This window comes from Bombus pascuorum, chromosome 4 (genome assembly GCF_905332965.1).
Source record: "Bombus pascuorum chromosome 4, iyBomPasc1.1, whole genome shotgun sequence".
NCBI lineage: Eukaryota > Metazoa > Arthropoda > Insecta > Hymenoptera > Apidae > Bombus > Bombus pascuorum.
Window position 1 is genome coordinate 1117290 of NC_083491.1, and position 18373 is coordinate 1135662.

General features: G+C 39.4%; 1 protein-coding gene across 3 annotated transcripts in view; it reads left to right on the forward strand.

The window, feature by feature from the left end:
• LOC132906402 (matrix metalloproteinase-2) overlaps positions 1-18373 on the forward strand; it is a 117738-nt gene that overhangs the window by 22976 nt on the left and 76389 nt on the right. For all 3 annotated transcript variants that reach the window (XM_060958566.1, XM_060958565.1, XM_060958567.1), the window contains 2 exons: positions 9542-9643; positions 12829-12998. In XM_060958566.1, the coding sequence (XP_060814549.1) occupies positions 9542-9643; positions 12829-12998 (272 nt within the window). The remainder of the gene's footprint in view (positions 1-9541; positions 9644-12828; positions 12999-18373) is intronic.

An 18373-nucleotide genomic window follows, 5' to 3' on the forward strand; every position in this document is an offset into this window, starting at 1 on the left:
TCTACATTTGGTCTTTTAGTTTTCTCAAGCACCGAAGCCATCGATAACGCATAGACAAAAGACTGGGACGAAGGCAGACCATAGATGGTAGACAGGTGATGGCTTCGGGGCTTTCAGTCATAGGGTAACACTGCTAGCGTGCGGATTTGGATCAGCTCAATTATATTCCTATTTGTACTTACACTTCTGTATTAAAATATATTTCCTACTTTACAATTTATCCACGCGTTCCTCTGTTCACGCATCTAATAACCTCAACAGTAATCTTCAACTGTGTGATATTGTTGAAGTAATCACCAATTTTAAGAAAACTCTACATCTGATCTTTTGGTTTTCTCAAGCACCGAAGCCATCGACAACGCATAGACAAAAGACTGGAACGAAGGCAGACCATAGATAGTAGACAGGTGATGGCTTCGGGGCTTTCAGTCATAGGGTAACACTGCTAGCGTGCGGATCTGGATCAGCTCAATTATATTCCTATTTGTACTTACACTTCTGTATTAAAATATATTTCCTACTTTACAATTTATCCACGCGTTCCTCTGTTCACGCATCTAATAACCTCAACAGTAATCTTCAACTGTGTGATATTGTTGAAGTAATCACCAATTTTAAGAAAACTCTACATCTGATCTTTTGGTTTTCTCAAGCACCGAAGCCATCGACAACGCATAGACAAAAGACTGGAACGAAGGCAGACCATAGATAGTAGACAGGTGATGGCTTCGGGGCTTTCAGTCATAGGGTAACACTGCTAGCGTGCGGATCTGGATCAGCTCAATTATATTCCTATTTGTACTTACACTTCTGTATTAAAATATATTTCCTACTTTACAATTTATCCACGCGTTCCTCTGTTCACACATCTAATAATCTCAACAGCAATCTTCAACTGTGTGATATTGTTGAAGTGATCACCAATTTTAAGAAAACTCTACATTTGGTCTTTTAGTTTTCTCAAGCACCGAAGCCATCGACAACGCATAGACAAAAGACTGGAACGAAGGCAGACCATAAACGTTGTCTTCAGGGTTTTTCAGCGATACACTGCTAGCGTGCGGATCCGGGTCAGCTCAATTATATTCCCAACATTGTATTTACACTTTAATATTCAAAATATATTTTTTCTACCTTACGATTCATCCACGTGTTCCTTTGTATCCACATACATCTAATACATAAGAGATATAACTTAGAAAACACGAAGCTGGCACCCCGCTGGGGGTAGCCACCCACATGCTATATTTATTTTTATTTTATTTGTTTTATTACCAATGAGATATAACACTTTACCAAATGTCCTTCAGGACAAATTGTAAAAAACCAAAATAAACTATAAAAAAACATCTAATAACTTCAACATTTAAATAAAAAATCCGCTATGGTTATTGCGAAAAATGTCGAATTTCCTGTTACGTTGAAAAGCACGATAGCATAGACGCAGATGAATATGTTCAATATTCGAAACTTGTCGGATAAAGTGGTGTTTAAATAATTTTAACCGATACGTGCATCTTGCACGCCCATCGTTGCACTTTGAACAATGCGTTGTATATTTTTATCGTACGACGTAAAATAACAATGATATCTGACAATCAAGCGTAAAGTATCCGGTGCACAGACCTTGCAAATTTCTTGCTTCGATATAACGTTTAATGTGTGCTCACAAATACAAAGATGTTTCGGGATTTCATATCGTATACAGTGCCTCGTAGCACTTTGTTCACATTATCCGACTGGTTTAACATATTCATCCGCAGTTACTCTACGTATTTTTCGACGTGACAGAAGATTGACATTTTTTCACAATAACGGTGGAGAACTTTTCGTTTAAGCAACAAATTTTTATTACTTTAATATGATCGCCTTGTAAAGCGTATAAAGCCGTTTGGTTTTTATTCCAACCATTTTTTTATATCTGCCATAGTCTTAAAGATGTACGGAGGAAATAGAGCAACGCTTATCTCCGTTCAAGAGGTGTTTTCACTCTGAAGAACCAAAAAGGGACAAAAATAATTGTCTGATAATTCTCTCGAGTTGCAAAGTTTCAAAGAAATCAGAATCTTCGTGTTACCAAAGTGCTCTTCCAAGTAAGAAAAGAAAGGAATTTGGCCGCTGCGCTTCTCGATAAGTTGTAAAATATACAAAATTCCTTAAGAACGTGTAAGAGAACAACTACGTTCGTTTTGTAATTATTATAGTCGTAAGCTGAAATCGAACATCGTCGAAAGTTAGCAAACGCATACAACGTGTTCGTGGCTTGAACGCGTGCTGTTAGATCATGAATGGACACTGGTTTCTATTTATGATGATATTTATAATAACTAGGTTACTGCCTTCCGCTATTATCACTTCAGATACAAAACGTTTTACATACAACTCCACGTACCTAAGCCGTGGTTCTATTATTTTCGTTCGTTTTTCATTGATATTTTGCTCTTTTCGATTACCGACAATATCAAAAATAACATCCGGTCGAATAGGAATAAAAGATTATTCTCTTACACGTAGGATAATCGATGGAAGAACAGCAGTCGATATCGCCAAATTATTTATCGAATCGATTCGAGGAATTTACATTGCAGTCATGGTTGTCGATATCCGCCGTCGATTCCATTGGGCAGTTTCCGGTTACGCAAGACGTTTAGGGTTCTGTCGAACGGTCAGCGGAAGAGGAAACGTGTTCGGAATAACATCGGATGTGGGAGAATAACACGACTGTAAGGAAAGGAGAATTCAGTTTGGCTGTGTTCACGCACGTTGTTTCTTTTCTTGGCTACTCTCTTAACTCGTTTTCGGGAGAGCCTCGGATGCGAGATCCGAATACGTAAAACCGATTTGGCAAATCGGACAGCTTCCTTTTTTTTTTTTTTTTTTTTATTTCCCTGACCAAGAATTCTCGCGATACACAGCGATACACAGGAAAATTGAAAAATCAATACAGGCGATATTTACTTTTGAGTAAAATTATCGCCAGTTGCTCTCGAGAGTATTTCTCGCAAGTGGAGCAATGGTACGTTTACAGCGACTGCTCGAGTCGCTATGAGGCCGGGGCTACACGAACGTTGGACCTACTCGACAATGTGTTGCATGGCCTACGTTGTAGAAATACACTCGTATACGAAAATGTGGCACATTTAGCGTTGTGTGGGTGCATCTCGACACGCACAGACCATGCCACGCAGCGTCGTCGGTCTAACGTTCGTGTAGCCTATTTAGATCGCCTAGTCATCCTCAACGCAGTGTCCACTTGCGAGAAATTCTCTCGGAAGCATCTCGCCATACTTTTACTTTCAAGTAAAACACCGCACCTTTGTACGCAAGTATTTACGTAGTTCGTTTTTGACGAGGTACTCGAACGACCACCGTGTGGTCTCAGGTCTGGCGATTGATTGCCATTTAGTTCTGGTACATACGTACACCCAGGTGGGTTTAGCCAAGTTTATCCGAAGGCTAGCAGCTAATGGCCGCTAACGGGAATAGAAGACCAGTTAGCCAGTACCTTAAAGCAAATGGCTAGGGGTGAAAAGCTAGCAAGGCAAAGAGACACAATGTACTCGCGCGAAAGCTTTGGAGAACTGTAGACCGAGCACAATGGACCGCTGCAGTGTCTTCCAGTTAGCTGTCGCCTGCTCTTCAATTAAACCGAGTTTCGTCCAGTTTAATTACCTCTGCGAAAGTCGGATACTCGCCTTCGCAACGTGCAGCCTTTTCGTTTTTATTAGTTTCTCGCGTGTGCTTGTTTATCACCGTAAATATTAACATCTTTATTTAGAATTTCATAATAAACGGCCTGAGTGGGTGGCCGTGTCTCTGATTCGTGACCAAAGGGCCAACGGCTCGATTTTCAGCTGATTTTTGGCCATTAAAACTTTAATTTATTAATAATACAGAGTGCGAGATACGACTACAAATACAAAGATGTACGCACAGGAAACCTGGCGAATTTATCTATAGAGAAGCGGTACAGAAAAGGATCAAAGAACCTTAGTCAAGGTCAAATGTGGTAGTTTGGAAGAGCCAACTAAGTTTTGGCCCCTTATATAAGATTAATAGGCCCCTCATAGGTGTTCACGAACTTATAGTTTCTCACTCTACGCGTATGTACCGAGACTTTAGAGTAACATCTTATCGTTAATGTCAATGAGAAAGACCTCTGTCGCTTTAGAGTATAAGAATCTTGTAGGCGAGTTTCACAACGATTGTCTCGATAACAATATCTTGTTCGTAGCCTCAGAGTACCAGGGCCTCTAACAAAAGCGAAGATATGCATGCGCATTGTTGTGACAGAAACAGTAGCCGCTAATAACCTGGCAATTAACGAGACTTTGCATCATAATAAGGAAAATTTTTAATCGCAAATGCCACGCTCTTTCTTCTGTAGAATTTTGCAACCGTACAGTCCCGGTTTGCACGGCTATTCTTCGATTTTGTCAACGAGTCTTCTTCTTTTCCACGCAACGTACATTTCTTCTTTCGCCGTTTCAACCAAAACTTAGTTGGCTCTTCCAAACTACCACATTTGACCCTGACTAAGGTTCTTTGATCCTTTTCTGTACCGCTTCTCTATAGATAAATTCGCCAGGTTTCCTGTGCGTACATCTTTGTATTTGTAGTCGTATCTCGCACTCTGTATCTTTTCCCAGCGTCGTTGTCTTCGCATCTCTTCTTCTATTGCCAAAGAAATTGTTACTCCTGGTGTTGTTCTCTGTCGTTGGCTCGGTTGTTCCACTCTTCTCTAGCTGTATCCGCATTTTCTTAGGTGCATCGATCTTCCTTTATAGCTCGTCTCTGTTTCCTCTTCCTGTCCTTCTTGCCTTCAAACATTTACTATTCGCACTTCTCTTCCTCTTTCCAACTTCTCCTCGTAATTCTCATTGCCTGCTGTGCGAACTTTATTTTTAGCTTTCTCCTTTCTGCTTCCTCGCATACTGTGCAAGCTTAAAGATAACGTAAGAACTAAACAATTCGAAACAAGGGGCAGAAAAGAGCAGAGTAGGTTGTAAGGAGCTGGAAAGGTCGGTAGAATTATCGAAAAAAACTTCTTTCTTCTCTTCGTGTCTTATCTTCCGACAAAGGAGAGCGATGGAACGGCCAGCAAGGACGCGTAAGCGAACCGGAAACCCGGTCAACGAGGTCAAGTGTCCAGTCGATCGAAGTGACCGTCGTTAAGAGACTTTAATTCGAGAAACAGCTTGCTGATACATCAACGAAGACCGCGTTCGATCGTAGTTCCACATAAAATATCTTCTCCTAGTGTTTCTTTCCCCGTGCAATCCTTTCGTATAGTTGTTTCCAGTATCGCAAGTACGAGTCTAGAGTGTTGTTCCTTTTTAAGTTTCTATCGATGGATGCCATTTCACTCTCGTTGTTCTCTCGTTCTTTCCGAAACCTCGTTCGCTCGCTTAAATATCTAGCGGCGAAAGACCATCGGTTGGACCAGGAGCATTTTCAGTTTTACCGACAACCGGTTCTTTTGGTATTTTGAAGTTTGTATGAGAGAGGCTTATCCGTGATCCATGAACAGGTGTATAGATGTTGATAGTCGAAAGAGCAAAGTCGTGGCTTTTTCTTGGACGACACGTTGGTTGGCTACAGAGGTAGGAGGTAAAAGCAAAAGAGCTACAAGGAGGAAACTCGGTCACGGCTGTCGAAGATGACAGCGTTGCACGGTTCCGTGTAATTGGTATCGCGACAGAATAGATGAATACCGTAGCGTGTTTACAAAAGAGATTGTCGTTGTTGACGTTAACAGGATTTGCAAGCGATAAACGTCTACACGACTCGAACCAGATAACCGTGCTGGTTTTTTCAACCCTCCCTTTTGATCCTCTCCCTCCTTCCCTCTTTGTCTTTTTCTGAACTGCTTTACTTGGTGGTACGGCTCGCCGCGACAAAGGACATCGAGGACTTTTGTCGAAAGCTCTGGCGACCAAAAGAAGACAAACGCGAATAGATCTATTGCTTTTAAGCGCCGCTGTTCTTTGTCTTCTGCAGTAATTCCACGGTGCGCTTGATTCGACGATCGAACTTGTTGAAGACGAACTATAAATTACGATTTTCGATATAAAAATCTAGCTCGAAATTAATTAGAAAGGAAAGGTCAGACGACTGGACGGTGGTTGTTTCAGCGAACAGTCCAAGTCTGTTTAAAGTTTAAAGCGAAAGATTCGCGAAGAAGAAACGAGCTCTTTCATCTACCGTTGGCATTCGCGATGCCATGCCACCTACGTGCTTTAACAACGTGACACAATGTGTCAGCTAGCCGCGAAACGTTTGATTTTCCATCGGGAAAGATAGTGATTACGACGAAGAAGAGAAAAAAATGTCACTGCATTCAAAACCGTTTCTTCTTTGGATCTACTCCGTCGAGATTTCCTCTTCTTTGACGAGTTTCTTTGACAACTGAGCGGGAAACCTTTGTTACGAGTGCACCAAGAGCGGGCTGCTTCGTCGCTCTTTTAATAATCTCAATTTTTGTGCGTCGATGCAGTCGGAGCTACTAAGTTAAGACCAAGACTTTGTTCGTGTCTTCTTTTCTTCGCAAGGACCATTTTTCTCGCCGGATAAAATCGGTCGGAGTTAAATTTAATTCCAGGCAACGTTGATCGAGATGCTACCGACAGTTTTCCGATGCCACCGTCAAAGTTATCCAAACGTGGTGTGTTAATTAATTTAAGATGCTATTAACGATGTTAATTTAAAATAAAATAGAATCAAAGTCGAGTAGGTCTATTCTTAATTCGTAGAAACTGTCGTGATCATCAACTATGGAATCAACGAGCGTTTTCTAATTGTTGGCATTTCCAAATGTTGATTTAAATAAAACGTATCGGATAGTTTTATAGGTTCCTTGACATAAATCGAGCAAAGAAAAAGCTAGCTAGGAACGCTAACATCGACCCAAAAATATCTCTACCGGATGACATTCCACGATATATTATCCTCCTTAAATGGTACTGCAACTACTGACGTAGCCGCGTTCAACCGGTTCCCAGAGTAAAATGAAAGGTTCAGGGAACAATGCCGGAGATATCGTTTTATTTAGTCGATGCTCGTGTACTTACTGGCTAAGGAGTTCAGTTGCGTGTATTTTGTATTTCATTTACTTTACTCGCGATATATCACGTTAAAAACGTACAAATTTCTTGAAAACCATTTGGTTCTGCTCTTGTGCGTGTAATTCGATTACGGAATTATGGATAAAAGGATTTGCAACGATGTTTATCCTTTATCGTCGTTACAGCTGTGAACGGTAGAATTACTATGACACCTTAAAATTTAACGACGATAGAAGTTTCTTCCACACGACCGTATTACCGACGTTATTTAAAGCTATAGCTCATCTGGACTGCGGGAAATCCCGTATCATCTGCTACTTTAATACCGATAGACGTAGACACGTTGTAAATTGTAAAGGCACGACACGACACACGATACAGTACGGCGCGGCGCCGCTCTCTGTTGGCTCGCATCGCATCACCCGTCTTACCTAACCTCGAACTTATCAAGGTGACCGGGATGCTCAGAGTCTCAGGAGTTTAGTCGTATCGCCGACTGCATCTTGAAATTACTTATGACCGATGCAACAGATATCGACGATTAGATTCCAATTAAATATCAAACGGATTCGCATCGTACATCGAGATATGCACATTGGATTGGCAACTAAGCGAATTTTGTCATTACCACTTAAGGTTAACTATTATTTATTATTCGTAATTATTTATTATTCTCAATAATTAGACCGAGAAAAAGCGACTCTTTCGCTTAACAAAGTGCTTAGCGATTAAAGCGCATATTATGCGTTATTCTTAAAAAAATAATCGAGTTTTTTATTCTCGTCATAATTTGCCTCTTTCTTTCTTTCTTTCTTTATCGAAGGTAAATACTGAAATATGTTTATCCGGATAAAACAGGGCAGTTCTCCTTAGGTACGTTTATTAGATCGCTTTTCAGTGAAAAATATAACGCAATCTTCCTAAAGTCACGCTTGCCTTTTCTTCCTCTCGCGAGTCGTATTTTTCTCCTCGTGCCTGTATGCTGCCAGAAAAATGTCTCTTTCGTCCTGACGAAGAGGGGGACGTACATAAGGAAGTTGGCGGCACACGTTTCAATTCAATTTCACTCTATGAGAATCGATAAAACGCGAAGAAAGAATACAACTTTGGATACGAAAGAAGATTCGCATTACAATTTTAATCCGATTAAAATCTTGAATATTTTAATATAATTTTTATACAAATTTATCTTCTTCGGTCAGGTTTCAATTTGTTATAAATTTCCATATGTTACGGTCGCCAAAAGAATTATTTTCTTCGACGATATTTTCCCATCGAAATCATCTAGATTATTCTACACCTTTCTCACAATCGGTCTCAGCTGAAACTCCCTGTACATTTGTAAAATATGCAGAATTCGAGATCCTATTTATCAACAGCTTACACATAAATTGACAAGAAAGAATCAAACTGGAACTTCCTTAGACAAGTTACCGTAGGATTCAGGGATTGTGTCCCAAGTTCCAAAGTAGTCCAAACTGTGAACCGCGCACGTACGTCTCTTTTACAGCGAGAGCCGTACAATTTAAAGCACTATGCAAAGCCACCTACCGACGCCCTTTGGCTTCCCCACAGCTTTTCCAAACTTCCTAAACTCAAATTACGAACGTAATTTCTATCGTTAAACGACTGTTTATATCAATTAGCGAAACATTTGGTCGATCTGATCTCCCCAGACCAGCGACTGAAAGTGAAAAACATTTTGAGGTTAGGTTCTATAACCTGTAAGAACTGGATTTCCTCAAATTTTTGCAAATCGCAGATCTCGTTTCTTATTGGAAGAATCGAAGGTGTTTTGAGTCGAATATACAACATACAAGGCGAAGAAGATTTACCTCGAACATCGAGATCAAAGTCAGTTTTGCAGCTATTTTTCTGCGCATCTTCAACAATCTGGAAACGTAGAATATCGCTACGATGCTCGCGTGACAAATCATTTTCGGACACCCTGTATATACATACATTCACCATCGTTGTACTATGGAGCTACTGTTTCTGGTTATATTCCACCTCGTAATTCCGACTCCTGGTAAGATTCTTACGTGTAGGATTAAGAATCTCTGCTCGAATATTGAATCTTTATATTAGGACGCTGGATGAAATTTAATAACGATTATTACACTGCGAATTATCACGAAACACGAGACAAAGAAAATAAGATAAAATCTATACGAAAGATAAAATCGAGTTATACAAATCCTACAAGGAAAATTAACCAAGTCCGTTGGATCTTGTATCGTAACATTTTATAAAAGACACGATTGTATGTAGGAAAAGAAAAGCGATTTATTTTCTTTCGGCTACGTGTTCGATCTCGTTGGCGAGTTCCAGCGATTCGTATAATACGATGGCGCAGATTGAGAACCGCTGCTCGCGCCAGTGTAGTTCTCACTACTTGACTGGTATTGTATTCCGATTATTTCTTCATTTATATTCGACGCTTGCGTTGACATCCCTTTTGCTCTTTTCTGTTCCAGCAAAATTATCTCATGAAATTTGGATACCTACCCCAGACGAATCTAGAGACCGGAAACCTTAGGACAGACGATCAGCTCACGGACGCCATTAAAAATTTACAGGTGAGTGAAATATTTTGAGGGTGTTTCGAACCTCGGAATGTTGTTATTCGTACGTCTATCGAATACGAAATATGTTTCTCCGACTATGGCAAGCGAAATATAATCGTATTACGTTAAAAAACAAACATTTTAGGGCTTTTATTTCTTCCATCCTTCGCTATCAGCTTTCTTTCCTCGTGTTATTATCCCTCTTTAACACCGGGGTGACTCGTGCAGTATCGACGAAAATTAGTTCACAATTAGTACCTTTATTTGAATAAACAAACGAATATAACAATTCCGTGTAACGTATTTCGAAACCGTATCGTTTCTTTCATTGTTTTCGCTGTCTCCACGCGTTAAGCGTACACGTTGATATTCCGAGCGTTGAAAGCTATTTTCTAGAGTCGACATTTTATTTCTCAGGTAAGTAACCGAGCTTTTTCTATTGCATATACTACATTTAATCTATTAAGTGTGACTGTATAGCCTCGGTCTTACAATTTTCTTCGTATATCGTATACGCGATAATGTAAAACGTTTCCACGTGTTTATCGTCCAGTACGCGACCATTCGACTATCAACCAGCGCAGACCAAATCTTTTTTATCCGTGGGCCCGATCCGTTGGCAATTGAGATTAAATGAGATCTTCGTCTAATCCTTCCTTTATCTTCTTCCGTAGAAAAAAAGAAAGAAAAGGGAATGTGAATGCTGCTTGGAGGGTATTCCTCGAAAATAAAGCGACTCAGGGACGACGAATGCGCGGATCAAGAAAATATTAATTATTTTACTTGCGATAAAGATAAAAATAAATGTCCTTTCTTAGCATTATTAACAGTTTAGACCGAAAAATCTACTAATTAAATAATTGACCGGTACTGGACGACAATTTCTTCAAACTATTCCTTCGAAAATTCCTTCAAATTACAACATTTTTGCTCTTGAAAATGATCAATTCTTATTATTGAGTTTCACAAAATTAATTTCCCTCCTTTCGTTGAGTATCATTTGTACTATAAACTCGTTTCCGACATTTTCATCTTTAGCCACTCTATTCCAAGATATAGCAAGAGGACTTAGACCGATCGGTACTGTACGACTCTTCCTTATACGTGTACCTGCTGTAGGTTGTAATAATTATTGTTAAATTCAATTTTAATTGATAACTGCCGTCAAAGATCAAATCTAAAACAATCTACTGTGCTACACTGCTACTGCTGTACCTACTATAACGCGTACTTAGTAGGTTAGTAAAATAAACATATTCGCTAACTACACTAAGACCTGGTCGTCTAATTGGAAGTAATCGAGGAAACGTGAATGCTTTGAAATTTTGATTTCGCTAAAAAAGTTGAAGCCTTGAAAAGTTGAAGGAACAACGTGTCCTTAGTGGATGCAGGAAAAGAAGTTAAAGAGAAAAAAGGTAAAAAACGGAGGAGAACGAACGTAAATGTACAATTGAGGAAAACGACGCGTTGTTCGCTTGGCGAGGATTTACATAAAAATCGAGCTCGTTCAAAGTAAACGCGCGCAAACGTTCGATGAAAACGGCATTCTCTGCCATGCAGATAGCGAGCTACAGTTTTCGGTAATGTCCATTGCCTCTTTTGTTTCGGCGTAATAGAACTGTAGGAAAAGACGCTCGTTAATGCGCTCGAGATACGGGGGAACGATAGATTTGATCGTTCGAATTATAAATTCCGAAAATTGCAAATTTCGGCAAAATCGCGTTCGGCCAACCGGAAGCGGTAGACGAAAACTTACCTCGAACGTTCGATTACGTTTCTTTGGAAGAACAAAAGTCGATGAAACATCCACATCCTTAATCTGCTAACGAACTTAAATATTAATTCGATAGATAGTGGATCGTTTAGAAAACACACGTGTTATATTATAGAATGTAAAATTAAGTCGAATAATCTTCTAGAGAAATTATGTACGCGATTACGAAGATTACGATTATGAAATTAAAAGAATGTTCGCGTCATAGAAAGCAACGCGGCGTAGATGGTTGTGTTTCGAATGTCGAAGCGTTGTTTCACGAAGCGAAGAACTGCAAGCCAGAAGAAACAGTCGAGTTATCTCATCCTGTTGAACTACGGAAAAAGAACTTTTTCACGGACTTGATACATCCTGGTAGCTTCTCGTCGCTCTTACCATCGTGTCGCGCTATTATATTCGATGAAAATCACGATATCGTACAAATTTTTCAACAAACACTTTGGATTCGTCCTTTTACACAGCTTACGTATATAAAACGCTAAATTTTCTTTCGATTTTTACAAACTTCCATACGAATATTTCGTTGATACATTCTTCGCTTCCTAATCGATAGAATTAAAATTTGTATTTTAGAATTATTATTATTATTATTATTATTATTTTAGAATTCCCCTTAATTGTAGTTATTTGAAATAAATTGTTGACGGAGAATTTTACTTTTGCACTGCTGCTTTGAAACACCGAACAATTCAGAATAGAAAATATGTAACGAGTTTCAACGAGTTATAACTTCGGTGAGTAATATCATCGCTAAGCGATAACGCATCTTCAAACAATAAGCGAATAATTAGGATCTTGCGAATAGTTCAAACTAGATGCGCATGCAAACGTTACCTGTGTACAACCTTAACCTGTAATTTACTTTGCCTTAAACGTTATCAATTAAACGTGAGATATAAAACATCTAGGAAACAGTTGGAACGTGTTGGAAATTGTTTTAAACGCACACGTAGAACGCACCACCCTTGAAGTTTGTGACGATACGAAGCGAAACGAAACGAAACAAAAATCTAACGTGAAAGAACCGTACACGTATTTTTATTTTATCGAATTGGTGGAAAGCGATTGCAGTAGCGATTTCGTAGATACGCGAGTGAAACAATTTACTCTATAGCGTTAACGTTCTTTCTCTATCACTCTGTGGAAGAATAGCCGCGTGATCGATGATATTCTTATCGAAATTATTTCTATTTTAGCAGGCTCAAGAATCGACGTTACTTTTCGACTCGTGTGAATATCACGCGACACGTATGTCGTTGATGTACCTTTTTTAAACGTTATTTACGTTAGTTTTGAAACTCGAATTTACCTATCTGCTCATTGTTATATACCGTGGTGAATCCTTTGTACAGTTATAGATCTTGGCATGTTACACTTGGAAAGTAAAAATAATATTGTTATTGTATATTACTTTTCCCATCAGAGATTCAGTGGCATTCCTGTAACCGGTGATATCGACGAAGCTACGATGAAATTAATGAAACTTCCGCGGTGCGGACTTCCGGATAAAGTGGATCCTAGATATACTAGGGTCAGGCATAAACGATATACGATCCATGGGCAACAGTGGCTACATCGGAATCTCACTTGGAGGTAAGCGATCACCGATATTTTGTTTAACGCATTAGCTGTTTATTCGACAAGTTGTTGCGTAAATTACGTAAGAACGTGAAGGCAAATTTTGCTCGATATTCGTTTATTTCGTCCATTTTACATATACAGGCAGCTCGTTAGAGCTTGCCTATCCATATCGCAAATACTCGCTTGGATATTTCCATCGTCGGGATAACGAACGCATCGGTACTGGTATTACCATCGCCTTGACGTTCTAATTATCATACCGTCAGGTATCTCTGTCTCGTCACTGGAGGAGAAAAAAAGAATACGTAATTTGTAGTTTTCGAACGTAGAGTTCGCGTAACTGGATCTTTAAGCGTCAGTCGCCGAAAGTGAAAAGTAGATTTGTCAGCAAAAATTATTCTAAGATAATGATTCTGTGCGCACGTGGCAATTATTCGTTGAAAAGCAGGACGTTTGGCTCGCTAATTGCCGTCCGTGTTACGCGATTCTCGAGATTCTCTGCGAATAAAATTTTCTGCGAACGCATCGCTAACTGCACGGAAATGCCATTGACATTGTTGGTCTCCGGCCAACGGCGAATTTGTTCCCCTCTGTGTGTTTCACAAAGAGTAGAGAATAGGGAATAATACAGTTGCAACCATGAGAACGGCCAGCCGTAAAAATCACATTGATTCGTAACACCAGCCACACAATTGCCAGGTCTGCTTTTCTCCAACCTTTCTATCTCTAGTCGCTGCTTTTACCTTCTACTTCCATGTAAATCAACGTAGGCTTGCGTGAGTATTGGTCGTCCACTCGATCCAAACACAGACGCGTAGTTGAACAAAACGATTTTAAGGACTCTCTTCGGTTAGGTTGAAAATGCTTTCGAAAAACCATGTAAACGATCGGAGAAATATTTAGTAGTAGTAGTTAAGAGTGGATTTTTATTCTAAAGTTTGTTCTCCAGCTACATTTCTTTCGATCGCATCGGTTCGCTAATTAAAAATCAAATATCCGGAGAGAAACGTACGATCGCTCGTTTACGACGATTAAGAGACATTAATACAAAGGCTAGAATTATCGACTCGCGTTAAACGACGTTTTATAAAATGCAAAAATATATTGCCAGGCGTGTTAACCGAGGAACAAACGATTTCAAATCGAATTATTTTCCATCGTGACAATTGAACGCATCGCATGAAAGCGCGCAACTATACGAACGAGTCGTGTTATCCGATCGAATGACAAAAGAGAGAGAGAGAGAGAGAGAGAGGGAAAAAATTTAATTGAAGGGGGACAAGTCTGCCACTGTTAATTTAATTATCCTGGACTCGTTACCATTCTGTTGTCTGAACAAAGGAAGAAGTCAGGGCTAGGTACATACATTTACGAGAATGCAAAGGTTGAATTGTAAAAAGGAGAAAAATCGATAAAAGGCAAAGAGGAAGAAAAAAAAGAACGTGGAGGTAGCGGAAATTCCTCGTCTCTATTTGCAACTTTATCGAAACTTGCAGGATATTTATTTTTACGTTAAAGCGAAAAACTTATTTGCCTGTTCTAAAGTTAAAGAAATATTTGTACGTTATAAGCTATAATCGAATTGTAATTATAACAGGTAACATCCAGATAATTTACCATTGAATATGTGGCGTTGACTATCGGTGGTATTAAGTGGATTTTACTCATAGTTGGTAATAGTCGGTAGCGATTTCTACGATACCGATTATGCGTGTAGCGTTAGGTGGCGCCCTCTGAAGATATATTCCTGTGCGATACTAAACGAGTCACGCGAGCAACTGGAACGAATAAAAGAAATGGCCGCGCCGCGCCGTGATATAAATTTCTCGTAGCAAATACAATAAAATTGGTTAGAGAGCGTTTTACAGAGTATAAACGATAGTTGTTTGAAAAGTGTTGCATCGCATCGTGTGAGCAGTAAATAAATTTGAACGCGTGTCCGGTTTAGTAATCGAGGTAAGATACAGATAATACAAGGTTCGTTAGTATTTAGGGATTCTAATTAGCGAGAGTAAGGGGTGAGACATCGTTCGCCTTAATTACTCGTTTTAACGACCAAACCCAGTCGCATGGTGCGTCGTACGAAAATTTCGCGGTAATTTCGTCGGGATGTCGAGCACGACGATGGTCGTCGAGAATTTAAGGCCCCCTTGCCACCGAGAAGAAGAGAGGTAATCAACGGTTGTCGATGAAACGACGCAGTGGAACGATCATAGACTCGTTAATCGATTCTGCGAAACAACATATCGATAGTTGGTCAAAGAGGAGGGAGTGTACGTCTAACGTAAGTACTTTTGCAGAGTTGTTCGAATTATTTGAAAAAGATCTTAAAAATTCCTCGCGTCTTTGCGACGAACGAAGCTGTATCTTCGATAATTAAATACGTGTATTGCTCACTCGTCTAGGAATATTTTACTTGGTCTGCCATCTTGAATCGCATTTGTAAATATATTCTTGTGTATTCTCTATGAACGTATGATAAAGTACGTGTACGTGTATACGCGAAACTATCGCGAATTTCTGTTCGTTAATTTAGAAAACAATATTAACAAATTTTAGGAAACAATGCTACGAATAGACGATACGTCTGCATCGGACGCGGTGGAACTTTTGCATCCAACTAATGTGTACATGGTGCGATCCATAGATTCGTTTCATGAAACACGAAGATAGGGTGTTATCTTATCGAAGAAAAGGAAAACGACGCGAGGCGATAAATTGGCTTGAAAAACCAGGGCAATGAGGTTTTCACCGTAAAACGAGTTGTTACTAATTTCGAAGGGTAGGAAAAAGGTACGAAAAAAGTTGGAGCATCGTTCAGAATGTAGCGAGGAGAGGTGGTTCGTTTCAGGAGACGCGAGAGAACCTTGTACCGACCCTCTTATCCCATTCGCGAACCTTCGTCTCTTATCTTCTTTTTTCTTTTTTTTCTTTTTTTTGTGTTCGCTTAGTCGACGCGGCGCGACGCTACGCCGTGACGGCTAAAACGCGATTTTGAATATTAAGTCGACGAGATAATCTTTCCTACTAATTTAGATCGGTATCCGTTCGTTTTTCTCTACTACATAGTTGGTCGGATCGATTTCGATCCGTGTCGTCGATTTTATACATCGGAAAATTATCGAATACCGAGTAATAAAAAGAAATAGAAAACTTTTTTATAGAACGAGCATTTTCGTTCTAAGAAACAAGGTTTCTCCGAACTATAATTATTTTTCCCGAACTTTCCATCGACCAAAGTTCTCTTCTCAAACGCTTATGGGTTAATTTAATGATTCTCTCGATTTCGATGACACGACGATGTTACGATCAAAGAAACGAGGATTTCTGATCGAATTTCTTTGCCATTACTGCGATCGACGATTGCCTCGTTAGTTTAATGGATACATTAAATATTAACGCAATATTCGGAAATAATTTCAAAATAATTGTGTCTGGACGCCATCAGGATGAGACTCGATTAATCAATTCGGTACTTTAATACGGCTAACACGATCTTGTCAGTTAAATTTTCATTTTTCTCGCCTCGCTTTTAACAGACGGTCGACGTAAATGAAAGGACGCGCGTCCATACGTCGATACATTTTTACACGTACATGATTTCAGTTCCGTTCGTTTATTTCTTCGTCGTATCGACGTCGAATATTTTCCAACCTTGTTACGTATCCTTTTTTATCGACTCCCGCATTTATAGAAAGATACCAAGTATCGAAGAATATTTGTAATTTAACTTGTATAAAATCGACCATAAATTATTAAACTAATAGTAATGTTTATAATTGATACGAAAGAACCGATCGTTTGGAAAAATAAGCAAGACGAAATAAGGGAGATTAACCGGAAATAAGATACTGGAAAGTTCCACGCTTTAAATCACAACTTTCGAAACAGGTAACTTTAGAATAAAGTCACACTTCCGTGCGACCGCGAGATTCCAAAAACGTCGATTCTCCTTTTGACTTACCAAGCGAAAGTAAACGATGCCTTGGAGAAAATGTTTAAAAACCGAAGTTACGAATTGCTAAATCGTAAAATATTATTCCCTCGAGCGCTACTATTTTACTGTTAGGAATAGAAAAATGTTTTTTGAAACGTTAGTCGTTTATTAACCCTCCGTCTGCATGCTCAGTCGATAATTTTAAGTAATTTTTCATGTTCCCCATATTGGATGTTATTCTAGAAACTTGAAAGAGTATCCAAGAATTTTGGGAGATGTTTTGAAATAGAGAAACCTGAGAATAAAATTGTATGGACTGAAACGATCCATTATGCAAACGACGTCAGTAAAAATAGGGTTACGCTTAACGCGTTACGATATAGTACGTGCAAACATGTATTTTATGAAGAACATACCTCGTTCGTCTTTTTTTATTTTAATTATTTAATTTGTACTTTGCAATTTGTCCAGCTGGACATTTGGTAAATTTTTCTAATTTAATTGCTAAATAACACGTGGATGGCTACCCCCAGCGAGATACCATTTTCGAGTTTGACTATTTTATTTCTTTAGTGAGGTGTTTTCATTTTAGTCTTCTTTCTGTCAGAGTTTTACTCGCTTCAGCAGCCAGCTGGTTCGGATGTGTTGCCCTTCTCCTTCTTTCCTTGCATTTTTCTGCGTACCTACCGATTTCTTCCTTGACCGTTGGTATTTTTAAATTGTAGCGACACATGAGTCAGAGGACGATGCGACTCGAGAGCGACTCGTGTTGTCGTTTTGCCTCGGGAAATTGATACGTACCAAACGTAGCGATAAACAAACTCCGGTCAAAACACTGTTGCCGCTACGTGCAACCGTCAACGGTTTGAAGTTGAATTTAAACTTTCCGGTACTCCCCGACCAGTATAAATAAACGAACACGATCGTTAAGACGCTCGGTAATCGATGTGAGAATGAGAATTAGAACGATTATCATCGAGCAAACGTACTCGTTACCGCGTATACGCATAACGAGCAACACTTAGCGAACGACGACGAACTCTGTACTACAAATTGTTTTAAGTATATTAACTACACTAAGTATCCACTCAGTAGATACACCAACACGTTCATCCGTTCAATCGTGCGTTTACAAAGTCTTTACGTATATCCTCGTTTCCGACATACCATAGGGCGTTGACTATTGTTCTCAGTATCCTCGATCGCAGCGCCTCTAGTTTATTTATGTGGCTCATTGCTGCTGCCCCCCATAGCGGTATTCCGTACGTCCAAGTTGATCTTATTATCGTTTTGTAGATTTTTAGTTTATTTTCTACGACGAGTTTAGAGTTTCGATTAATCAGCTAGTACATTTGTCTTCTTTTTACCCGTATTTTGTCTATAATTGATTTAGTATGTTGTTTTCATGTAAGTTGTGCGTCTAAGTGGGGTCCTAGGTATTTAACTTGCT